Below are 26622 nucleotides of genomic sequence, written 5' to 3'. Positions count from 1 at the left end.
CAACTCTCAGTGGGTTTCTTACAGCCCTGCTGGGAGAGGGAGAGGGGAGGCTCTGACTGATTGGCTGCTTTTCCCACTGCCCTACCTCCTGCGGTAGAGCAGCCAATCAGAACTGCTGCAGGAAGCCGACAGCGCTCCCTCCCCCTCTTCTCTCAAGAACTGAAGCCATTCTCACATGAAGGGAGGGGGAGAGTGAGGAGCCCAGCAGCTCAGGGCAGCTCTGCTCCCCCCTCCCATCCAGTGAGCAGCAGGATGGCTCCTAGCCCCACCCCCTGAAACACCAGGCCTGGGAATGGGGGGAGGAAGCAGATGTGACATCGCTGTCACTCAGAGAGCAGCCCCCACTCAGATTTGCTCTCTCTGAGCTGCTGGGCTTTCCTCCTCAGCTCCTCCCCCTGTTCCCTATCTCCACGGCCACTCCACTCTCCAGCTGCCCTGTCTCGATCCGCCTCCGACTCAGCTCCCTCCTGCTCTGGCCTCTTGCTAAATCGTGGAGTTGCTTCTCCAAGAGCTGCCTTTGGCCCCTGCCGAACCCCCTGACATCTGTCAGCTGGGTCACTGTAACCTTCTCCATCTTGTGCCGCTGCCTCCCCATGTGCCCAAACCCCGTTGCTCACACCACGTCGTTCCCCCCCCCCCCCCCGGCCTGCCTGTCTTCTAGGACATCATTTTCAAGCCCCTTGTCCTCAGCTGCAAGGCTCCTGCATGATCCCACTGTCCATATCTCTGCTGCCATTTCTCCCTCTCACTTCCTCCCCATTCTTGTCTTACAGCTCCCTTTGTCTCCTTCCCCCGTAGTGTTGTGCCCTATGTCCCACTGCTCTCTGCCTCGTCCCTGAAGCATCCTTGATCTCCTCCTTGAGTCCCTCTGAATTGGTAACTCCCACAGCCCTCCATTTCCATGCCTTGCCATGGGCTTGTCTGTCTCTTTTAACTCAGACTGAACCCTCTGGGGCAGGGCCCTGGGCTTATCTCTGCGTGTGAATTGACTGCACTGTGCACACATGTGTTTTATAATAGCTCTCATGTCTGCTGTACCTTCCAGTCCGTGCTTCTTGCACTCTTGAGAGTTGTTCATTCTATGGGCAGAGTCCCCAGTGGGACCAAGCTGCCCAGCAGCACACCCTAAACTCCACAGCAATGTCAGTGCCACAAACTAGCCCTGATCCGATACCTCACCCTCACCCCAGCACAGCTGGTGATACTAAGTTCATGGTTGATGGAGGAGGTTGTGTCCATTTGAACCGACAAGAATCTCCACCCAACTGAGAGATCTGTGAAGTGCTTGTGAAAACCCCATTGCACACCAGCCTGGTACATGTGCAGAGCCCTGGCTTCCTGTTGTTCTCCCAGGGATTTCATTGCTGCCTGGAGCCTTCCATGTGACTTGTCACTCACTAGGATTCAGTGGGGGGTTCCCACTGAAAACTGGAGCTGTAGAATCCCAAACTAGCATCTGTCGCACAGACATCTGCGCCTGTCCCATGGTAATGTCATGGAGCTGCACCCAGCACATTCCTCTGCAAGTGGGAGCTTCCCAGCCAGTGAGGTTTCATACATGCTGGTAAAATTAGTTGTCCTGAATGCCAGCCCTTTCTGCCCAGTCCTTGCTGTGACAGCATCATTTTCAGGGGCTGCAGCCATGCCATGTGAGCTGTGAGCCAGCTGAGCAGGTAGGAGGGGCTCAGTGTGGCAGGAAGGGGTCTGTGGTTATTCAGCAGGCAGAACTGTTCCTTCTGCTCCGTGGTGCAGCATGGCATGTGGGCAGTATGGGCCACCTTTGGGGCGAGACGGGAAACGGAGCACTCCGCTACCTGCATTCATTAAGGATCCCATGACACTGTCTGTAAGAATTGACTCGTTAACCATCTTACCTGGGCAAAATGCCAGCAAAGGTCGTTGTATTCTGGCTAGCAATGTGTCTGGGTGCTTTGGGTTAGATTTAGCATCCTCTGGCACTGCCTGTCCTGAGCCCTGCTGGGTCATGGTGTCCCTCTGTTAGGCAGACAGGATTGTTCCCTACGGTACCTTAGCTGGGGGCTCATCCCATGTGATTGTTACCATTTAAAAACTAGTGAATTCTCAAGGGGAGGGCAGCTGGGGCCTGGCTTATTTCCTGGGTTGGGGGGGAAGCCAGTAGGGGGCACTGTGCCATGAGAATGGCAGGGCTGGATGGCTGGTAGGAGGCCTGGCAGATGGGTTGGAGATGCCCCCTTTCCACCAGGTGCCGGACCTCACCCTCCCCATTTCCGGGCTAAAAAGCAGCAAGGGACGGGTGCCCAGCAGAGCCAGGCGCCTGTGTGCAGACAGGCCGGCCAGCAAGCAGAAATGGGCATGGGGCATGAGGCTCTCTCCGTAACGCCTCACTGGAGGTGGGTGGTGGCGGCATGGGGCTTGCCGATCAGATGGGCAGGTTCGAATGCTCTAAGTTCGGGTGTGGTCATCACTGTGTATTTGAGTTACTCAGAGGAATGCACAGGGCTGTATATTGGCTGGGCATTTTATTAAAGCTCCTGTGAATCTAAATAATAAATCAGACCTGCAGGGGAGCCAGGCAGGGGGTAGAGGCAATACAGAGCTCCTCCTTATTACCTCAATGCACCCAGTTCAGTGTCGCAGGTGCTGGAGCCACTCCTCAATGGAGATTATTTGTCACCCTAAGAGCTTTCACTGCCGGGGCATTTCCAAATATTCAGCCTAATTACATCATATTATTCCTCTTACGAGCCCTTGTTCCACCCTGAGCAGCGCAAGTCTCCTGGGCGTTTATACCTTCGGTACCGGAGACTGCAGCAGGGCCGGCTCCAGGCACTAGCCGACCAAACATGTGCTTGGGGTGACACCTTGTAAGGGGCGGCCAATCTTCAGGTGCCGGGCCGCGCTTGGGGTTTTTTTTTTTTTTTTGGTTCGGCGGGGCGGCACTTGGGAAGGGGGTTGTTTCGGCGGTGTGGCGCTCAGGGGAGGAGGTTGTTTCGGCGGGGCGGCGCTCGTGGGGGGAGGTTGTTTCGGCGGGGCAGGGCGGCGCTCGCGGGGGGGAGGTTGTTTCGGCGGGGCAGGGCGGCGCTCGGGGGGGAGGTTCTTTTGGCAGGGCAGGGCGGCGCTCGGGGGGGGGGTTGTTTGGGGGGGGGGGGGCTTTTTTTTTTTTTTTTTTTTTCTTTTTTTGGGGCGGCAAAAAAGTTAGAGCCGGCCCTGTTCCTTGCTCACCCAAGTTGTGTGTGTGTGGAGCTCTTGTAGTTACTCATCCCCCTGGTCCTTGTCATGACGCTTTGCAGAGCGCCCTTCAGCTTGTCGAGATCTGGCTTAGGTGGTTTGCACAGCTCCGTGATGGGGCTGCTAGTCCGTACCCTCAAGGGAAGCCCTTGAGACATGGGACAGGTGGTGCAAGCAGTAGGCTCCATGCAGACAGATGCTGTGCAGAACTATGAGGCTATTGAGTAAGGGGATCTACAGGCCTAGGGGGCTGAGCCGCGACGTGTTCCATGATGAGCTAGCCCTGACCTCTCCCTTGGGGGAGCCTACCCTACTCCCAGGACCTTTTAGGGTTTTCAGCTAATGTGGGTGATTTCCCCTCTCATGTTACCTGCCGAGACACGAAGTGCTAAACGTCTGGTACCATTGTTCCAGCCATTACTGCAGCAGAGCCCTGTCCTGTGAAATGTTCACAAGCAGAAGCTCTAGAAAGTGTCACTTTCTGGAACCATGCTGCATTGGCTGGTGGGGGTTCATATTTAATGGCTCTCTTCCATCTCGAACTGCTGCAGCTACTTGGGCATTCCCCAGAGCCAGTGGGAAGCCCATAGGCCATAGGGATCAGATGCATTCCAGGATGGTTAGATGCTTAGTCACAACGCACTGGAGTTTTCCGTTACTTTCCCTTCTGGGTCATGAGCTGTGGCCTAGTTCTTATAGGAACTGTTGTAACCTCTGGGCTTCTCAACATTCTGCCGCATGGGACGTCTCTCTTCAGAGCCCCAAGCCCTCATCAGCTGTAGCTCAGCAAACTAGAGCTTCCTCTTTCATTTTTCAAGTGTGATCCTGCTGCTTCCCATCTGTAAATAGCAGGCCGGCTTCCAGCTGCAGCGGGCAGGTTTTCCTCTCCTACCACCACTTCCCTGTACCTGTGATGAGATCCAAATTCTCTTCTGACCCATGATGCACAGAACAGAGGAGACTAGCATGACCGTCCTGTGGTTGCACCTGGCTCTGACCAGACTGTAGAGTGACTCCATGTTTGCACTTTCTCTTACCAAGCTGTTTTTGACCCTCTGTGATGGGACCCCCAGGGTATAACCTGGAACTATGGGACCACCGTGTCCCCCTTAACTCTCCAGCCTGAGCTGTCTTCACAAAGCTATGCCAGTGACAACAATAACCCCCTCCAGGCGCTGTGATCACTCAGCCATCAGCATGGGAAGACCCACACTGAGCTAAATTGCATGAAGGCTCTGCAAGCCACTCACAAATTGTACAGAGAGAGGAACCAGCCAATCACCCCAGCCTTGCACCCCAGAACTATACCATCTTTCACGGACCAAGACTCCCTTGGACAGCGCAAGCTCATCAATTAGTTTGCCACTACATTAAAGGGTAGTGGATGTGCAGCAGCCCTTGTTCACCGCAGCTGAGATTCTCCAAGCACTTCCACCAAAACCGCACTGTTTTAGATAAAATATAACACAGATTTGTTAACTGCAGAAAGATGGATTTTAAGTGATTCTAAGGAACAGGCGCAGAGACCAAAGTTGGTTACATAGGAAATAAAAGTAAAAATGCAATCTAAATTCTACAGACTAAGGAAGGCTGGGTCTACACTGCGCTCTTTATCGCCGAGAGAGAGCTCTTCCAGTGACACAATAAAACCACCCCAACGAGGGTCTCCCGCCAACAAAGCACTGTCCATACCGGCGCTTTTTGTCATTAAAACTTTTGTCATTCGGTGTGTGGTTTTTTTCACACCCCGAGCAACAAAAGTTTTAACAACAAAATGTGCCAATATAGACCTGGCTTAAGGTTTGAATCGAGCAATTTCTCACCCTAATAGATGTTACAGTTCTTAATACACAGGCTGGATTCCCTTTCAGCCTGAGATCAATCTCCCCAGTTCAGTCTTTGGCCTTGGCTACACTGGCGCTTACAGCGCTGCAACTTGCTGCGCTCAGGGGTGTGAAAACACACACCCCCCCCGAGCGCAGCAAGTGCAGCGCTGTAAAGTGCCAGTGTAATCAGCGCCTCTAGTGCTGCACGCTCGCTCGCAGCGCTGCAAACTGTTCCCCTCGGAGAGGTGGAGTACATACAGCGCTGCGACTACACTCGCGCTTCACAGCGCTGCCGGCGCGACTACACTCCCCAAGTGTAGCCAAGGCCTTTGTCTTCCAGACGATCTTCCAGATGTTGAGAAGGGGGAGGAGAGAGGCCAAGGGGTGATGTCCACGTTCACTAATACTTTCTCTCCAGCTAGAAAGATCCTTGCTGTGACATGTTAGGCGGCCCACGTGCTCTTTGAGGAGTCTCTGGGAGAGTGGATTGTTCTTAATGGGCCATCAATGACTGTCTGGCCAATGTTAGTTGCTCCTTGGATGCCACTGAAAGGCCAGTTGTGGGTGTCTCCCACCCTTAGTAATACACATCTAGGAAAACTTCCTAACTTCAGATATGACAGTAACACACGTAATCCAACAGAATCATAACATTCAACAGATCATGACTTCTCAAATGGTACCTCACAAGGCATACTTTGTACAAAACACATCATAATCCTATCACAGTGGTGACTCGGGGGGTCCAAGGTGCTATTTGAGGTACAGAGCATCACATCCTCCCCTTGGCACCTATAATAGCTCCCTCCTGCCTGCGATGGTCTCCTGCCAGAGGGCTATTTTCTTCTGCAGAGTTTGAGGTTACCGGGATTCTGTTCAGTCAGCTTTAAAAATCACCACAGGAAGTCTCCTGCTCTTTGTGCTCCTGCATATCTCTGAGCACTGCGCTGGTTGTATTCGCTCAGGGATCAGCGCACAGGGATGTAATGAGAGACTTCACAAATCCAGGTGAGAAAATAAAGGCTGATTTGAGTTGGCTGGACAAGGAAAATAACTTTCCACCAATTTGTTTTTAAAATTTGTTTTTGGAAAAAAAAAATCTCGAATCGGGACAACTTTCTTGCGGGAAGGAATGCCCTGTCCTTCGTGGCTGCCCTGCTAGAACTCTGCACTCTGCTGCCCTGTGGGGCACGTGGAGCCAGCTGCCAGGGGGAGTAGAGAGTGGGGGGGGGGAGGTTAGCTGTCAGCTTAGATGTCCTAGGAGCCATAGGCTGGAGGGGGCAACTTGGGGAGCCTGCCCCCACTAATGAACTTGTCAGTGAGTGGGACAGCAGAGCTGGTGTGGAACCGGTGCCCGGCTGGGTGATTCTGCGCGTGCACCCTCGTCCCTGAAGGGTGACCAGATGTCCCGATTTTATAGGGACAGTCCCGATTTTTGGGTCTTTTTCTTATATAGGCTCCTATTACCCCCCACTCCCGTCCTGATTTTTCACATTTGCTGTCTGGTCAACCCTAGGTCCCTGCTGGCTCAGGACCCCCTTGTTCAAATGGCTTCGTGTTCCTCCTCGCCCAGGGGTTGGGTCCTCAGTGCACCAGGGCAGCAGCCGTGGGTTGGGGGTGGCCGTAGAGGCCTCATGGAACAGGGAAGGGATGGTTCCTGGCTCCTCTCTACCTGCACGTGGCTCTGGGGACGCTGCCCCAGGGTCTCGGGTTAAGTGCTGGGCACCAAGACTGGGACGGAGCAATGGAAGGGAATGCTGAGGCTGGAGGGATAGGCCTGCTTGGAGCCTGCTGCTCCGGAGCGAACTCCCACCTCCCTGCTACAGGCTTCCTGCAGCCGGAACCTCTCTTCCCACTGGAATGAAGGTGCTTCCTCTGCTCCTCCCCACGGCTGTTTCTTGGTTCCTCTACTGGCCCGTAAAGGGGCTCAGCTCAGGCAAAGCAAACTTAAACCCTTGTTTTCAAACACCACTGGAAGCAGCCCAGCCTCCCCGTGCAGCGTTTGCAGCCCAGTCCCTGCAGCATCCATCCTGCCTGGTGTGAGAGCTGGCCCGGTTCCTTGTTGCTCACATGGAGCGGAGGGCAAAGGCGGAAAAACAGCATGAACAGTGCAGAGCGAACTGGACTTTCAGGTGGATCTGAGGTCAGCCAGTGCTGGTGTCTGTGGGAACTAGGGGGTGCTAGAGCAGACAGCGAGGGGCCTGCTGGACTGAATTCAGGCAAGCACCTTACTGGGAAGTTGGGGGCTGAGCCTTGCTGTCTAAATCAAACGAGACAAATCCAGCCAATGAGGCATTCTGCGGTCCTTCCCTGGCCCTGCCCCCATCCCGTGGGGTGGGGCTTCCTGCACATTACAGCCCCTGATCCTGGAGGTGGGAAGAGAGAAAATGGCACCAACTCCCCCCCTCCCAGTTAAGCCCTGCACAAATCCTGGAGATATGGGACACAACTTGCTCCCCGGGCGAACTCCTTCCCTTCCTGACCTGCTCACCCCGGCCCCTGCCCCAGGAGAAGGGAGAAGCTGCCAGATGCCCACCACATGCCAGGAGGGGAAGCAGGAAGGGAAATTCTGGGAGTGGCTGTCCATTGCTGCAAAGGGCTTTTGTTTTCTCCGAGTTACCAGCGGTAAATGTATTGCACGCAGGAGGATCAGAGCCATTTTCCCTGTAGTCTGGTGCTGTCCTCAGACCTCATTTCTAATGTGGTGTAATCACGTCCAGTTGTGTCGGAAGCTGGAGAAAAACTTGTGCTCCTTAGCAGACAAGGGTCTGATGGGATGCAAAGGAAACCAGCTCTCTTGGGGCTGGCCACTTTCAGTCTCCTAAGGAAGATCCAGCGCTGAGACGGGACATGCACGCAGTGTGGTTACAGGAAGAATTTTCTTCACTGCTGTCATCTCCCCCGTTCTAACCTACAGATCCTCTTGATGTGAGGAAGTTGGTGAGAATCTCGGTTCTGTGAATTCGCTCTCTGTATTGTTCAACAGGAAACGAGGGAGCGAGCAGAAGGCAAGTTGAGACCAGCTTTAGTCACCAACACGCGCAGTCAGAAACAGGTTCCCTGGGCTGCTCCTGCCGCGGCAGGCATAGGGGCCGCGGCAAGCTGCTCTCCAGCAGTCGGCAAAGCTGGCACCAGAGTGCCACGGAAATACAGCCAATGGAAACTGGTGCGACACCACCGTAGTGACCATGCTGGAGAGGAGCTAGCAAGATGTGAGCCTGCAGGTAAATGCACCGGGCATTTCTGAGCGAGGCTGAGTGATGAACAGCCGGGTCGCTGGCTGACTCTCGGAAAGTTGTCGGGGTGGGATGCTCTTTGCCAGAGCCTTGGTTTCCCTCATGCTGTTGAAAGAGACTGCAAAGTCAGCAAGGGAGTGTAATCTCCAAGGCAGCTGGTGGGGATCAATAGCTGTTGGTGGAATTGAGCCCATAGGGGGGTGTGCTTGTCTCAGCTGGAGACCTGGCGATTGGTTTCTCTTTCGCCCTGCAGCTCCCATGAGAGAGTTTGACACACAGGAGCCAAATGAAATCTGATGGTTTTCCAGGTCAGTGGTCATAAGCCACAGTATAATTACAGAATTGCAGAGCGGCCAATGCTAAACATTTCACCGCGGTTAGCAATCCAGACGGCTTCACGGATAATAGTCTGACTTTACAATGGGGCATGCGCTTGAGTCTATTCAGTGTTACCATGTTTGGGCGTATTTAATCTTGGGCTGTACCTGGAGCTGAGACACGCGAGTGAATGGCAGGTGCTGTAGCAAATTGGTTTGGAGGCTGTGCTGCTGGGGGCTCTGGACTTGATCCTAGGATTTTTAAAGGGTTGATGCTTGTGCTCAGCTCCCCAACCATCAGGGCAATTAATGAGAGGCCTCCCTGTTGGGCTGGCCTGGGAGCTTCACATCAGCCACCAGGAGCAGGGTTTCCAAGGCTCCAAGTGTGAGGCTGACATGGCCCCTCCTTGAGGCCTTTCTGAAAATCCCAGACCCATCAGGAGACGTTTCCTGCTTTGGGGAAGGGCTTTTCGAAGGATGTTCTCCCCCAGTCCCCTGGGCTCACTGCACTGGGTCCTGCGTGGTGTCAGGGCAGCCCCCTGGGGGGGGAGGCACAGGGGGCGCGGATTTGGAGCCAGCCCCTGCTTCTGCTGAGCTCCAGACAGCACTCCCTCCCAGTGATGGCAGCAGTGCAGGATTGTGCGCTGGAGCTGAGCTTCTGTGGACGGACAAACAGGCTCGCTGCCAGGGGAGCAGGGGGATGTTCTCTGGCCTAACTTGTGGTGGAGCTCCAACGAGATGATCTAATGGTCCCTCCTGTCCCACTTCTTGGATCCACATTCAGCGGGGCTCTGTTTGGTCCAAGCAGCCCCGTGCCTGGAGCATGCCGTGGCACCATCTCCTGCGGTAGCTGGTAAAAGGGAGAACGCGGGGGGAGTGGAGTAAAGGCAGCCCATCCTGAAGCGTCACGTCGCGTCTTTTGTGCATGTCTTATTGTTCTCCGCGTTGGAAGGAGACGCTAGCCTGGGCCCTGCTTGCCTGTCTGCCATTCCCGGGCTCCCCAAGGCAGAGAGACAACTAGAGACTAGGTTGCCTTGGAAAACCGTCTCACAGACACTGTGTGTCTAGCACAAACACTGCCAGGCTGGGTCAGACCTGAGCTGCCTCCTGCTCAGTGTCCTGTCTTTGACAGGGGCCAGCACCAGACACTGCAGAGGAAGGTGCAAGAACCCTGTAGTAGCAGATGGGGGGGGGATAATCTGCCCTCTCATCGAATATCAGGGTTGGAAGGGACCTCAGGCGGTATCTAGTCCAATCAGGACCAATCCCCAACTAAATCATCCATGAGTTCTCCTGGGCTCTGATAGTCAGAGATTGCATCTGAGTTTAAACCAGGAGATTTAATACACCTCCCCAAATGTTAGATAGCATTAACTATTCTAACTCTGCATATTCTTGTATGCAATCTCTTTTAATCTTGTTAAGCCTTTGGCCTGAACATCTTCCTGTGGCAGAGAGTTCCACAGTCTAATTACCTGTTGAGCATAAAAGATATTTCCTTTGATAGGGTTTGAATTTTAATGGCATTTATTGTCCTCTTGCTCTCGTTTTTATGAGACAGGGAGAACGGATGCTCCAATCTCCCTTCTCTACCAGTCATTATGTACAGACTTTTATCATGTCCCCTCTTATTTGTCTCCTTTCTAACAACCCTACTTGTTTCAGTCTCTCTGCACAGGGAGTTTTCCCAGGTACTTGATCATTCTCTGAGCCCCTCCAGTTCTGCAATACCCCTTGTGAGATGGGCTGACCTGTACAGCTCACCGCGTCCAGGCTCCCAAGTGAGCCATATCAAGCCATTAGGCTATTCCTTGTGTTATTCTCCATCCCACGGCTGATTCGGCTGCACATCTGGCTGGTTTTCCTGGCAGCAGTCGAGAAGAACACGTAGCTTTATTGTGACTTGGCTCCTGCAGGGGGATGAAATGCTGTTTTCCTGTCATTATATTATTGCCGCAACACTCGGAGACCTCGGTCAGGATCCGGGCCCCACTGTGCTAGGTGCTGGCCGAACGTGGCAGGAGGCTGGGCTCTTTTCTGACCCACATTCAAAGAACTAATTATTGTGTCAGCTCCACAGCTCTCGCCGCCAGTTTGATTCATTGCCTGATTTATACTGCTGCCGCCTCTCCCTCTCCTCCCTAGCGATGCCAGAGGCGCATGCCGACAGTTCTGCAGCATACCGGGACCTTCTGGCACCAACCCAGCCCAGGATGGGGGGTAGGAAAAGGTCACTGAGCCACATTTCCCCATGCCCAGCTCCAGCTGCACCAAACAGCTGGGCTCAGCAGGGACCGAACCTGTAGGCTCTGAGTACCCACCACACATAGCTCTAGAATCATAGAATATCAGGGTTGGAAGGACGTCAGGAGGTATGTAGTCCAACCTCCTGCTCAAAGCAGGACCAATCCCCAGACAGATTTTTGCCCCACATCCTTAAATGGCCCCCTGTCAGGGTTTCCTCCCCACTCTGAACTTTGGGGTACAGATGTGGGGACCTGCATGAAAAACCCCATAAGCTTATTTTTACCAGTTTAGGTTTAAAACTTCCCAAGGCACACATTCCTTCCATGACCTTGGCATTTCTGCCACCACCAAGTGATTTAAACAAACATTCAGGGAGGGCCACTTGGAGCCCCCAAAATATCCCCCCAAACCTCTACACCCCCTTTCCTGGGGAGGCTTGAGAATAATATCCTCACCAATTGGTTACAAAATGAGCACAGATTAAACCCCCTGGATCTTTAGGACACTGAAAAACAATTCGGTTCTTAAAAGAAGTTTATTAAAACAATTACCTTTGTACAATCAGGATGGAAGATAACTTTACAGGGTAACAAAAAGATTTAAAACACAGAGGATTTCCCCTCTAGGCAAAACTTTAAAGTTACAAAAACAGGGATAAACCTCCCTCTTAGCACAGGGAAAATTCACAAGCTACAACAAAAGATAATCTAATGCATTTTCTTGCTATTACTTACTATTTTTGTAATATTAGATGCTTAGTTTAGATATGGCCTAGGGAGATGTATTTTCCCTGCCCTGGTTCCTCACTGACCCGGAGAGAACAAAGGAACCCAAAACAAAAACCTTCCCCCACAGATTTGAAAGTATCTTCTCCCCTTATTGGTCCTTTTGGTCAGGTGCCAACCAGGTTATCTGAGCTTCTTAACCCTTTACATGTAAAGGAGGGATTAACCCTTTACAGGGTAAAGAGGGATTTTATGCTACCCTTAGCTGTATGTTTATGACACCCCCTCAAGGATTTAACTCACAACCCTGGGTTAGCTATCCCTGCCCCAGGGATGCAGGGGGAGCGCTGGCTTAAAGCGAGGGCACTTAGGGATGCCACCTTTTTACCACTGACATCTAGTTGTAGATGCCTCAGTTTTGGGGGACCCAGCATCAGACACTTCCAGGATGATGGGGGGGTGGGCCGAGCACCCCCAGGCCGGGCGGTGTTGAGAGCAACCCAGGGAGTCTCAAGTTGGTCTCCCAGGCACTGAGGCAACTTCTGGCCACTCCCCCAGGTCCTGTGTCAGGATTGGGCCCACATGCCCAGCTGAGTCACTGTAGCAGTTGAGGCCAGTCCCCAAGCCTGGCCCAGGCTCTGGGGAAAAGGTCACAATCTCTGTGCTCCTCCGATTCCTGGGGCCACCAGTCACGGACTGCCCCACTGTGGCTGTCTCCAACAACACTCCCCCCAGGCATGCCCTAGACCCATCCCTTTGCCGGCGTGAGGGAGCAGGAAAGGTTGGTGCAAGGCTGGGTCTGGCAGCTCTGTGCCATCTGGGATGCACCAAGCCTCATCTTGCGGCAGGGAGCTGCAGTGATTTGCTTCCCACAACGCCCCTTTCCCTGTGACGGTGAGCACACCAGGCACAGCTGTAAACTCCACTGCCCAGGGTTACAGAGCCTGGAGAGCACCTCCCCCGCTCTAAACCCCTGCTGCCTCTTCCCGACTGCCTCTGGGGCGTGCACACCTAGCAGCTCCCCCTTGTTGTGTGCAACTGCCCAACCGACCGTGCCGGCCCCAGGCACGAGATGCGCTCTGGCCTGGAGTAGGCAGGAGGTAATGGATCTCCTGGGCCTGTGGGGAGAAGAGGCTGGGCAGGCCCAGCTCTGAACCAGCCATGGAAACAGCTTGCCTGGCGGGGTGCAGAAGAAGGGGTATGGCAGGACCAACAGCAGTGCCACGTGGACGTAAAGGAACTTCGCCAGCGAGACCAGCGATAGATCTGGTGGTGTCCCCCAGTTCCGCTTTTACACCAAGCTCCATGCCATACAGGCAGAGACCCACCATGAACAGTGAGGACGAGGGGGGAAGATGTGGCAAGCCAGGAACCCGTCTGAGACTCCGCCACAGACTTGCCAGTACCTCCAGGCGAGTGTGAAGGAGCCTGATGCCGAGGAACATTGTGTGTGCATTTCTCCTGATGATGATTAAATGTAAAGATAGTGCCTAGCCCATCCTCACGCTAACAAGACACCGGTATCAACTTTTCCTTGTTCACTTGGACGAGAAGAGCTGGAGGCACAACAAACAGAGGTAGTGGGGACATCTGCTTTTCCCCTGTACAGCCAGGTGGTGGGGGGCATGCGGAGCAGGGGGGTTAGGGACACGGGGGTGTCCCTTGTATCCTCACTTGATAATCGCCCTGTTCTGTTCATTCCCTCTGGGGTACCTGGCACTGGCCGCTGTCGGAAGACGGGACACTGGGCTAGATGGACCTTTGGTCTGACCCAGTGTGGCCGCTCTTACATTATGTTCTCCTGAGAGAGCTCGATGAAACTTCCACAGAGGTTTCTAGGGATGGCAGCCTTATTTCTTCCTCCACAGTAGGACCCTTTCCCATGCCACTCTGCAGCAAGTTCGGCTGGCACCATTGCAGTGCACAGGCTAATGTCACATGTGCCAGGGACACTTTGGGCTCTGTGGCTTTGTTCCCCTCAGGAGTGAGATCAGCTAAAGCCACCAGTGCCTGTGGAAAATAGCGTCAACCTTCAGTGTCATTGCTCTGCACTCGTACCCGTGCTATAGCCAATGACACTTCATTGTTTCATGCAACCAAAAATCCTCCCGCCCTTTCTCTTAGTGGGCCACCCACACCATGGCTGGGGCTGGAGAGCAGTTCTGGGCAGACGCGCCCCAAAGCTGAAGTGTCAATAAGCATGTCTTATTAGGGAATAGAGGCAGGGAGTTCTGAAATGAATCTGCCCCTTTCCGTTGTGCCTGTAAATCCAGTGTGTGGTTTCTCTGTGACTGCTGCAGTTGTAGCTTGAGCGATCCCCTCCAGGCCTGCAGAATGCCTGACCCTGAGGAGGAGGAGGAGGAAGACTGGGGAGGACAAAGGGCCTAGAGGGCCATATGTCCATCAGCCTGGAGAAGGGAAGAGCAGAGAGAAAGGCCCCGGAGTCCCAGCAGGACAAGGAGAGGGAGATGCAGCAGGACATGATGTGATTGCAGAGCCATTATCCTTGAAAATTCGTGGCAATTGCGGGAGGTCCCGGATGATTGGAAAAAGGCAAATATACTGCCCATCTTTAAAAAAGGGAAGAAAGAGAACCCAGGAAACTACAGCTTCACTTAAGTCCCCAACAAAATCATGGCACAGGTCCTCAAGGAATCCATTTTGAAGCACTTGGAGGAGAGGAAGGTGATCAGGAACAGTCAACATGGATTCACCAAGGGCAAGTCATGCCTGACCAACCCTGATTGCCTTCTGTGATGAGATAACTGGCTCTGTGGATATGGGGAAAGCAGTGGATGTGATATATCTTGATTTTGGCAAAGCTTTGATATGGTCTCCCACAGTATTCTTGCAAGCAAGTTAAAGAAGTATGGATTGGATGAATGGACTATAAGGTGGATAGAAAGCTGGCTAGATTTTCGGGCTCAGTGGGTAGTGATCAATTTTGTCCATGTCTAGTTGGCAGCCGGTATCAAGCGGAGTGCACCAGGGGTCAATCCTTAGGCCGGTTTTGTTCAACACCTTTATTAATGATCTGGATGATGGGATGAATTGCACCCTCAGCAAGTATCAGGGGGTAGCCGTGTTAGTCTGTATCTACAAAAACAACAAGGAGTCTGGTGGCACCTTAAAGACTAACAGATTTATTTGGGCATAAGCTTTCGTGAGTAAAAACCTCACTTCTTCGGATGCATAGAGTGAAAGTTTATAGATGACACTAAGCTGGGGGGAGAGGTAGATATGCTGGAGGGCAGGGATAGGGTCCAGAGTCTAGACAAATTGGAGGATTGGGCCAAAAGAAATCTGATAAAGTTCAACAAGGACAAGTGCAGAGTCCTGCATTTAGGAAGGAAGAATCCCATGCACCGGGCTACAGGCTGGGGACCGACTGGCTAAGCAGCAGTTCTGCAGAAAAGAACCTGGAGATTACAGTGGATGAGAAGCTGGATACACGTCAGCAGTGTGCCCTTGTTGCCAAGAAGGCCAACAGCATATTGGGCTGCATTAGTAGGAGCATTGCCAGCAGATCGAGGGAAGTGATTATTCCCCTCTCTTTGGCACTGGTGAGGCCACACCTTGAGAATTGTGTTCAGTTCTGGTCCCACCACTACAGAAGGGATGTGGACAAATTGGAGAGAGTCTAGCGGAGGGCAATGAAAATTATTAGGGGGCTGGGGCACATGACTTATGAGGAGAGGCTGAGGGAACTGGAGTTATTTAGTCTGCAGAAGAGAAGAGTGAGGGGGGATTTGATAGTTGCCTTCAACTATCTGAAAGGGGTTTCCAAAGTGGATGGAGCTCGGCTGTTCTCAGTGATGGCAGATGACAGAACAAGAAGCAATGGTCTCAAGTTGCAGTGGGGGAGGTCTCAGTTGGATATTAGGAAACACTATTTCACTAGGAGGGTGGTGAAGCACTGGAATGGGTTACCTAGGAAGGTGGTGGAATCTCCATCCTTAGAGGTTTTTAAGGCCCGTCTTGACAAAGCCCTGGCTGGGATGATTTAGTTGGGGTGGTCCTGCTTTGAGCAGGGGGTTGGACTAGGTGACCTCCTGAGATCTCTTCCAGTCCTGATATTCTATGATTCTATGACACAATGGGGCTTCTCAGGGAGCAAACCAAGTGCTGCAGACTCTGGTTGACCTACAGGTCCTTGCAGTCCTTGAAGAACTTCATGGTATCAGCTCCCTACATCCCCCAACATATGATGTGGTGTCACAGGCTGCAGCAGTACCCTACCACGCCCCGCTGAGGGATAGCAAGGAAAACCACAGCCTCATCTACCTGACCTGTGAGAACCACGTGTGTGTGTGGGGGGGGGGGGGGGAGCCACAGTGGACTACATTCGTGTGCTGAACCACACAGAACTGTTTGTTGCCGTTCCAATTTTAAAGTCACGTTCTGTTCATTTATGTTAAAACTTTGTATTGCATCACCTGTTGCTCTTCTGCCTGGGGTTTGCCACTCAGTAAATGTATATTTGTGGAGAATAAACTGCTCTGTATTACTTCCCAGCATACATTCCAGAATGCACGGTGGTACGTGTTGTACTTAAAGTACTGCACAGGATCTTTTCAGGGGGAATAAGGCAAAACGCCACATTTATTAGTGATACATGTATTCATTAACACTGTATTATATGCATATAATATATTACACTTACACTCACACTCACACACACACACACACTCCGTCTTGTTGTTACCAATTAGTTGCTCCCCTTAACTTCACTGGCCAGGTGAGTTAGATGGGGGAGGGGGTGGAGCCGGGCTTCTGCCGATCCGGATCGATGCTCCCATGTTGACAAGACGAGACCCGGGGTCCTCTGCAAGACACCTCACTTCTATAGCAGCTTTCCTCTTATGCAAATCTAGACCAGATTCAAACTCTGTGTCTGTGTCCATTGGTCCTTTGTGCTGCTTTCTTTTGAGTGTTGTCCCAATGCTACAAAGAGGGTGTTTCCAAAAAAAGGTGCTTGCTTCTAACCCCCGAGGCCTGGTCTTTAATGAGCCCACTTGACACATTTTATTGTTCTTGGGTCTGGCTCCCAGCCCCTCTCCAACAGTTGAGGCTGTCTGGAGGTGCTGCCTTCCATGCCTTGCTCATCCACACCTCATTCATTCAACAGGGCAATTGATTAAGGGGGGGGGGGGAGGAGAGCTCTTGTTCTACTGCTAGCAAAAAGAAATTTTTCTTCTATCTTATTTTATCCTTAGGGGCTATAATATTATACCAAGGGCAATGCAAAGTTTCTAAATGAGGCTTTGATACAAAGTCCCATGAAAACAGAGGTCACACATGGGTAGACCCACCACAAGGTTATGTGAAGAGGCACAATGTAAAGTCATATGAAAATTATCAGAGATTGATCTACATTGTCCCCCTTTTGACCTCTCAAGAACAATTCTTGAGTGGTCACCATATAAATCTTTTGTATTTGTTGCAAACAAACCAAACAGTTATAACCAGGTGAATATAACTAAAACCATTACAATTGACTAAACACCAGATATAACATAAACACAAATGCAAACAATTATAATTATAATAATTGGAAATACAACAAAACCATTACCATTCCAATAATTGGGTACATTGACAAACAAAATGAGGCCCAAGTTTGATGCTGCAATAGCCATCAAACAATAAAAGTCACTGAGGTCAGGACCTTCTTAAGCACACACAACAAATAAGATTTTGTAGGAGTACCACAGTTGTTATGCAAGGTTAAGCTGATTTGGACTTAAACTAACATTTAATTGCTAAAATGTTGTAGAATTTCCTATTTTTAACAGTTGTTTTCAGAGGTTTCTGGGGACCTGAAAGATGGGGCCATACAATTATGGGCCAAGGTCTTACAGGTTATGGAGGCCCAAGGGTTTGGGGAAATAGAATCAGAGTGCATAGAGGAAACTGTGGAATTAACAATACAAGCAAATGTAATTAACAATACAAATGTATTAATAACAAAAATTAACAACAAAATGATTATTAGAGAACCTGACAAAACAAAACAAAATAAACCTGATGCACTGGGGACTAAAGTTTTTTGGACACAAGTGGTGATTGATAAGTTGGATGGAGATGGGGGAAGTAGAGAGAGGAAAAGACATTTGCCCTGTCTAATGTAGTATCCCCTCTCTCTCTGGACCCAATGCTAGCACAGGACATCACTAGAGACAGACACAGAACATGCAACACAGAACACTGAACACAGACTTTGTCATGACACTATAACCATGGTATTTTATAACTCTTCAGCTGGTACCAGCTCTTCTGATGTTCTGGTTCAGAGCCTGAAAGATAGAAGCTTGGAAACAAATTAGCACAGTGCTTCCACCCTGGCAGAACCTGCTTGGTCTCTGCCACAGTGTGTTTGGTACTTGGGGCTGCACAAATGCTAATTAAATGGTGCATTTCTTGTGAGTGTAAATCCTCCCTTTCTCTTAGTAAAAGGGCGTTAACACTTCATCTAGAAAAAAAATTCTGTTTTAAAATCTCCAGCCATTTTGCCATGGCCTGGAGATCTGAGGCAGAAGCAGGCACTGTTGTTAATTGTTTCAATGGTATTTTGGCCCTGGGAGGAGGAATTTACCCAAATATCCCCCGTCCCAATCTCCAGAGGGGTCCCAAAGGTCTGCCCCCTTCTGGGGTCTTAAATGTTTCTTCTCCTGATGTTACTGCTGCTGTAAGATTTGAGAGTGCTGTTTTAACTCTCTGTACCCAACCTGTTTTTAGTTTCTTTATCTGTTGCTTGCCTGGGCCCGATCCTGCTTTTTTTAATAAACAGTTTCTTTCCATGGGCACAAGCCTTGTTCCACTACCAATTTAGCAAGGAGGGTGGGCTTTTTAACTAGCTCCCACCCTTCCTGGTTCTGTTTCTTAAACATTTTCTTCTAAATTGTGAAATTACCACAATATTACTTACAAAAAACAAAACAAACAAACATAAACCACACTACACTGCCCAAACTCCTATATCCTTCATAGTTTGGTTTAACAGAACAAGATTTGTATCTTATGTTTTTAACCCACTCTGGGCCAGAGGGAGAGACTCTAAGCCTCCCTCTGTATTACTCGGTCTGCTACCACCAAGGGTTCATACACCAATTATACAAATCCTTCCCCGGATCAGATCCTTCCCCGGATCAGAGTGAGAAACACTAAGTTCTCCTCTTTAGCTCAGTCTTGCTACGGCTGATCGTGTATGTACCTCTACAACACAATTTAAACCTAAACTCCTATATCCTTCAGAGTTTGGTTAATCCTTCCCTGGATCAGAGTGAGAAACACTAAGTTCTCCTCTTTAGCTCAGTCATGAACACAATTTAAACCTAAACTCCTATATCCTTCAGAGTTTGGTTAATTAACTGAAAGTTTACGCTCTTTTTCCTATAGTGCCAGGCTTGCTAAAGCTGGCGGTGTGCACACCAGTTTTATAATAACTGTGGATTCTATGCTTGCTCCCCCTTTCGCATTCTCCACCAAAATGTTATACTTAAAGTACTGCACAGGATCTTTTCAGGGGGAATAAGACAAAACGCCACATTTATTAGTAATACATGTATTCATTAACACTGTATCATATGCATATAATATATTACACTTACACTCACACACACACAAACACACTCCGTCTTGTTGTTACCAATTAGTTGCTCCCCTTAACTTCACTGGCCAGGTGAGTTAGATGGGGGAGGGGGTGGAGCCGGGCTTCTGTCGATCCGGATCGATGCTCCCATGGAAGTTCCATCGAGAGTTCTCAGGAGAACATAACATACCAGTCCAGGACTAGCCGGTGCTCGTTTCTCAAGCCCAGAAGTGATGCTGTGCTGCCAGCAGATTCTCTGTGAACGCCACCCACAATCTGGAATTGTTTCTCGCTGCATCCCTCAGCAAACTGACCTCCAAGAAACTGTCGTGTTCCCCATTGTTGCAGTAAGTCCCACAGGTCTGCAAATACAGGAGAATCATGCGGCCTGTATTTGTGAAGTTCATGAGAATAGTGCCAAGCTCTGTGAGCTCCAGGCCTCTGTCAGAGATGTTGGATACCTGAAAAGTGGCACGCAATTTTGTGGGATTTTAAAAAGACATGACAACTATGGGGTATGGATGGCATTATGGTCTGGAGAAAGTTACATGCGGAGAACTTGACCCTGAGCTCCCAGAGATCCCTGGGCGAGTCATTTCTACCCTACACCACAGTGCAGAAAAATTCCCAAAAGACATCACACTGAATAGTGGTGCATGGCACACTGGGATACCTACCTGTGGTGCACCACACTTTGCATTGACACAAGCACTTCTGGTCAGTACATGCAGTGTCAACGCAAGCAGTCAGGTTAGGCATGTGCACAAGCCATATACAAACTTTGGCAGCTGGATGCCGACATAACTTGTGTTGACCAAAGTTTGTAGCATAGACACGGCCTAACGTGGTGCCTTCATAGCCAAAGCTCATATGCCCAGGTAACTGAGGGCTCAGTCCTGTGCTCTTTGGTTTCATTGGTCCAGGGTGGGTACCGCATAGAGCCCTTGCATGTAAACAGGAAAGGTGAACGTGGAGACAAAGCAGCTCATTTAATATCAGAGACACGCACCGTTGAAACACATCATCAGCAATGCCAGCCTCAGACACTCAGCCGTCATGAATCAGGCCTGCAAACGTCATGAGACTGGTTTGAAGATCATAAGTGTTTAAAAAATAATACATTTTGTGTCCTTTTTGTATTTCTTCTAGTCTCTGAGTCTTTACAGGGCACATGGGTCATGTTTTCAAGCTTTTCTCCACAATTATGAGGGCTAAAAAGTCCTTTTTTTAAAAAGTGGAGATTTCCCCCATAATCCCAGGAGGTGGGGCTTTAACACCAAACACCATGATACTCAAGATAAAAGTCACACAAGCTGGCAACCTCTGGATTTTGAGGGGAGGTAGTTACTGGTGAGGGGTAGAGTCATAGGTGCCGATTCTGTGGGTGCTCTGGGGCTGGAGCACCCAGGGGAAAAATTAGTGGGTGCTCTGCACCCACCAGCAGCCAAGCTCCCCACCCCACCCCCCTGCTTCACCTCCTCCTCCACCTCCTTCCCTAAACGTGCCGCATCCCCGCTCCTCCCTCCCAGCGCTTGTCGCCGCCAAACAGCCTTCACCCAAGCTGCCTTCCACTTTCAAATTCTCAACCAGTTCCTCCCTATTTATCAAAAATCAAATCTAGACCAGCCTCTCCCCTAGTAGCTGTCTCCACCTTCTGAAATAAAAAATTGTCTCCAATACATTCCAGTAACTTGTTGTATAATCTGTGCCCTGCTGTGTTATTTTCCCAACAGATGTCTGGGTAGTTGAAATCCCTCATCACCACCAAGTCCTGTGCTTTGGATGATTTTGTTAGTTGTTTAAAAAAAGCCTCATTCACCTCTTCTCGCTGGTTAGGTGGTCTGTTGTAGACCCCCTAGCATGGTATTACCCTTGTTTTTTATCTGCTTTTATCCTTAGCCAGAGACTTTCAACAAGTGTCTCCTAGTTCCAAGTGTATACATCTTTGATAAATAAGGCAACACCTCCTCGCTTTTTCCCTGCATGTCCTTCCTGAGCAAGTTGTACCATTCTATACTAATATTCCAGTCATGCGTATTATTCCATCAAGTCTGTGATGCCAACTATGTCACAGTTGTGTTTATTAACTAGCATTTCTAATATACTGTGCTGGGGCTTGCTCACCACATTGGCTGCCCTGTCTCATACCATCTCTGGGTACAGAGGGGGGCAGTTGCCAAGGGGAGGGCCCCGATCTGGCACGTACAGAACATCACAAGGAGGGACCTGCCAGGGTGGCTTTCCAAGCACCCAGAGCTGGGGGGAGACACAGCAGTCACACACACAGTTTACAGGGAACAACACGCAGGGGCAGAAACATACATCAGTCCCCACAATATTTCCACTAGCCCTCTGCCCCCTCTCTTCCTGGTCCACCACTCCTGGGCGGTGCTAGTAACAGCACCTTTAGTTAAGGTTGCCTGTTACTTCTCATTCTAAGACCCTGGTTTGGGTTGCTTATAACTTTGTCAAAGTTCAACCATTCAGGCTGAAATCTTCCAGGCTGGGTCTCAGGCTCCCAGCGCCGGTAGCTATGCCCCTGGTGGAGGGTGGGGTGTTTTGGGGAGAGCTCTCTCCCAGCACTGGTGCTGCGACTACACAGCCATATGGCAGTGCTTTAACGTTGCTAATGAAGACATACCCTAAGTTACTATCTTTCTTTGAGACGAGAACTGATTTTTTAGACAAAGGAAATGCAGTAGATCTAATCTACCTGGATGTCAGTAAGGCATCTGATACAATTTTACATGAGAAATTATTAGTTAAATTGGAGAAGATGTGGATTAATGTGAGAACTGAAAAGTGGATAAGGAAGTGGTTGAAGGGGAGACTACAACGGGTCATACTGAAAGGTGAACAGTCAGGCTGGAGGGAAGTTACTAGTGGAGTTCCTCAGGGTCAGTCTTGGGACCAACCTTATTTAACATTTTTATTACTGACCTTTGCACAAAAAGTGGGAGTGTTCTAATAAAATTTGCAGATGATACGATGTTGGGAGGTATTGCCAATATGGAGGAGGACCAGAATATCATACAAGAAAATCTGGATGACCTTGTAAACTGGAGTAATAGAAATGGGATGATATTTAACAGTGCAAAGTCCTGCATTTAGGGACTAACAATAAGAATTTTTGCTATAATCTGGGGACTCATCAGTTGGAAGTGACAGAGGAGGAGAAAGACCTGGGTGTATTGGTTGATCCCAGGATGACTATGAGCTGTCAATGTGATGCGGCCGTGAAAAGGCAAATGCAGTCCTGGGATGCATCAGGAGAGGTATTTCTAGTAGAGACAGGGAAGTGTTAGTACCATTATACAAGGCACTGATGAGACCTCATCTGGAACACTGTGTGCAGTTCTGGTCTCCCATGTTTAAGAAGGATGAATTCAAACTGGAACAGGTGCAGAGAAGAGCTACTAGGATGATCTGAGGAATGGAAAATCTGCCTTATGAGAGGAGACTCAAATTGGTTGGCTTGGTTAGCCTAACCAAATGAAGGCTGAGGGGTGATCTGATCGCTCTCTATAAATACATCAGAGGGATAAATACCAGGGAAGGAGAGAAGTTATTTAAATTAAGCGCCAATGTGGACACAAGAACAAATGGCTATAAACTGGCCATCAACAAGTTTAGGTTTGAAACTAGGCAAAGGTTTCTAACCATCAGAGGAGTGAAGTTCTGGAGCAGCCTCCCAAGGAGAGCAATGGGGGCAAAAAAACCCTAACTGGCTTCAAGACTGAGCTTGATACATTTATGGAGGGGATGGTATGACAGGACTGCCTACAATGGCATGTGGCCCATCGGTGACTGCCAGTAGCAAAAATCCCCAGTGACTGGAGATGGGACACTAGATGGGGAGGGCTCTGAGTTCCTACAGAGCCCTCCCTATGTGCGGCCCCATTGGCCTGACTGGAGCCAGCCCCTCAAATATAGAAGTCAAACTACACCTATGCTGGTTAATTCCCCTCCCTGTTTAAAGGTGATGGTTGGGTTCAGCTGAAATCAGGTCTTTTGGAGTAAAGAGGGTGACTGGAAAGAGACTGCATCAATGAGCAGGGGGAAGCAGGCTCTGGCAGGGTTAGCAGGCTGTAAACTTGTTCCCCTGCTTTGTGTCTTTCAGGCGGAGGAAACAGGAACCATTCACAGGAAGCGGCTCCACGGTGCAGGGATTTCTCAGCCAGACATGGAGCCGGCCGGCGCTCTGGAGGATGTGTACGTCCTAGTGGAGTACGAGTTTGAGTATGTGGCTAAGGACGGGACGCTCATTTCCATAAAGCCCAACGAGCGGTACGTCCTGTTGAGAAGAACAAACGATCACTGGTGGCATGTTAAAAAAAGCAAGGACGCCCGTCCATTCTACATCCCGGCAAAGTACGTGAAGGAACTGCCCTCAGTCACCCGGCCCACCAGTGTGTTTGAGCTTCCTCCAGAAACCCCTGGACAGCTGGTCTCCAGGGACGCCTTGGAGACAATTGTCCTACAGCCAGCGAGGGCTGGCCAGGACCAGCCTTTGGCATACGAGTACAAATTCCTGAGCGCTGCTCAGCAGAAAGAGCAGCACAAAATGGATACCAATGAACCCGACACTGACTTGGGGGCTGGGTCCGTCTGGTCAGGGTCTGGAACTCTGGGGCCCGCTTGCAAAGACGCCAGCTTCGAAGGCGAGACCTTGACTCGAGCCGTAGGAGAGGGGAAAGACTCTCCTCCAGTGCTGAGCTCATTTCACAACCCTCGCTGCGCAAAGAGGAGCAGCCACTCTCCGGCGCTGCACATCCCCCCCAGCGAGCATATGCGCCCGACGCAGTCCCTGGATGACCTGGCCAGGGTCACCCCCAACCCCCAATGTAGAGTCAGTCACACGGGGTCACGCAGGGCGGGGACCACAGCGGGCTCTTTGCTTTCCTCGCAGCCTCTCAGTAAGAGCCAATCTGAGAACATTTATGAATCCATCAAGGATCTGGAGAGACAGGAGAAGGCAGGGTCCAGCCGGCCAGCTCAGGTGAGTAGCACAGCTTCCTTCTGGGCCACAAAAGGGAACACAGGTGGGCAGTTAGCGGAGCTAGGGTGATCAGATGTCCCGATTTTCTTATATAGGCTCCTATTACCCCCTCACCCCCTGTCCCAATTTTTCACATTTGCTGTCTGGACACCCTAAGCGGAGCACACTGGGAGTCAGCACTCGTGGGTTCCTAGGCTAACTCAGCCACCTTGGGCAAGTCTCCCCCCCGTCCCCTACATCGGGGGGGGAGGCAGTGTGTGGGGCGAGGAATGTGCTGCTCATTTCATGACTATTAAGCACCTGGAGCGTCTCAGAGAAAAGGCACTGCTGACGAACAAAGTGCTGCCGTGATCTCACCTGCTTTGTGCTCCTGCAGGGCCATGAGGAAACCCTTGGAAGGGCTGGTCTGGGGACTTTAACGGGCTTTTCGGGCCTTCATTTTTTTTTTCAGCCCTGTGTCTGTCTGGTCTGGCTGTTTAAGGCCCAGTCCTGTAGCTTGTCCTATGCAATCAGCGCCCCAGCTGGCGAGGCTGAATAGCTGAGGTGGAAGGACACAAGCTCATGTTCTGCCTGCAGAGCTTGTACCTGGGGGGGCGCAGAATATCCTAGTATTTCCCTTCAAAATCTCCAAGGAGTGCTCTGCCATTGCGGGGCGCGACCCAGGCCAGCGAGGGGCTGTGTCAGCCCTGCCCTGCAACCTGGGGCGCCTCACAGTGCTTCGCTGCTGTAGCTCCCACCTGGGCTGCTCACAAACAGCCAAACTGTGCGCAGGTCACACCCCGAGTGTCTGTCTGTAGCCACAGCCCGGGCCAGCCGCTCCGGCCTCGCAGCCTGTCCGCAAGTCTGGCTTCCAGCAGCCTTGGTTACTATTCACAGCGTGACCCCAAGACTCCCTGTCCTGAATTCCCCCCTACCCCCAAGAAAGCGTGTTCTGCACTGGCCAGCCCTCTCCTGGATAGTCCAGATATACTAGGTCTGTTGCGCCCCTAAGGAGATCAGTGTACTGGTCTGCCACCTTCAACGGCGTTACCCCCACAATTCCCATCACTGGCTTCGCTTTAAAGACTAAAACAAGTTGCTTGTCTTACACAGAGAGAGACTTGAACTGAGTGCAGGTCAGAACTGGTCAAAAAACTGCTTCTGAAACTGAGCAAACTCGGCCTGGTTCGAGGTGAAGTCCCTTGCCGCATGTGTCTCTTACCACTGCTGACCCAGCTCTCAGGCCGAGATCTGCTCCCAAAGGCCACGGCTGCTTGATGTGTTGGCTGAGGTGAAAAGAGAGAGACGGGGAGAGAGAGAGCCTGGGGGGCAGGCTGCAGCTGCCCCTCACTTTTACAGTCTCCCTTGGATATGGTTTTTCTCGAGAGTGACCCCGGATAAAGTTCTTTCCAGCTGAGAGCAAGGAGGCATGGAGCTGGGAGGCAAGCAGAGCTGTTGTCCCTTCCTTGCCAAAGATCGGCCGCTGGGCAGGTGATGGCCCATCAGCTCTGATGGCACCTGGCTAGAGGCGTCAGCTTGTGCTTTGTCTTTGAGAAACAGGTTCACCCCTCCCCGGCCTCGTCTGGTAAACACACCTCAGTCCTGATTTCATCGCATGTTCCTAACTTTGCATGTAATGTTGCTGCACACATTGCACCATGGTGCTACTGACCAGTGAGTTCTTAGTTTTCAAATGATGCCTCCCAATTGCGGCGTAGCTAGGAGTGGAAATTGGGGTGGGCCCCGACTTCCGCGTGGACGGGCAATGACAGATTGTGCAGCTCAGCTTCTCCCCCGACGCCCTGTTCCTAGCCCTGGTGCCCCCAGGCAAAGGGCTTCACCGGCTGAGCTGGGCAGACACATGGGGCAACTCAGGAAATGGCACGGTAGAGCTGCTGGTGCATAGCTTTCTGAAGGGCGGGCACAGAGCTCCATCACACACCTCCTTACTCCTGTCTGCGCCTCCTCGCCCCCCAGAGACAGGGCTGCGGCTCCAGGAGGAGGGGACACAGACGGGGTAAGGGGTCCGAGGCTGGTGCCACAGCAGCCAGGGCTGGGAGCAAAGCCCCAAGCGTGTGGCCAGCAACAGAGCCCTAGGCATGGGGCTGGCAGCAGAGCCCCGGGCGTGGGGCCGGCAGCAGAGCCCCAGATATGTAGCCAGCAACAGAGTCCTGGGCATGGGACTGGCAGCTGGGACCCCAGGTGCGGGGCCAGGAGCAGAGCTAGGTGGCACTCCCTCCCCGCCCCGATGGGGTCTGGCCCGGGCCCCAGTCATGCCCCCCTGAATGGTCCTCATTTCACAGCCTGGGACATTCCCAGAGGTTGCTCCGATCTCACAGTCCCAAAACCAAGCAAAGTTGGATAGAAAATAACGAGTTCTGAGTCTTCCTACACAGCAGCATTTCTACTGCCAGCGCCTCACATGCACTAACGCTGAGTGAACGTTGTGGGGAAACCTGAATTTCAGGCCCTGCCTGCCTTTCCAGCGCTGG

The 26622-nt window shown here is 51.2% G+C and overlaps 1 protein-coding gene across 1 annotated transcript in view; it reads left to right on the top strand.

Annotated features, from left to right (window-relative positions):
• The first annotated feature begins 7362 nt into the window (after window positions 1–7362).
• ARHGAP27 (Rho GTPase activating protein 27) overlaps window positions 7363–26622 on the top strand; it is an 80659-nt gene continuing 61399 nt past the window's right edge. The window contains exons 1-2 of the mRNA XM_034755825.1: window positions 7363–8260; window positions 23273–24151. Of these exons, the coding sequence (XP_034611716.1) occupies window positions 23336–24151 (816 nt within the window). The 5' untranslated portion in view covers window positions 7363–8260; window positions 23273–23335. The remainder of the gene's footprint in view (window positions 8261–23272; window positions 24152–26622) is intronic.

Source organism: Trachemys scripta, chromosome 23 (genome assembly GCF_013100865.1).
Source record: "Trachemys scripta elegans isolate TJP31775 chromosome 23, CAS_Tse_1.0, whole genome shotgun sequence".
In the NCBI taxonomy this organism is placed as follows: Eukaryota; Metazoa; Chordata; order Testudines; family Emydidae; genus Trachemys; species Trachemys scripta.
The sequence above is the reverse complement of the archived record's forward strand: the minus strand, read 5'-3'. Positions and strand labels throughout refer to the sequence as shown.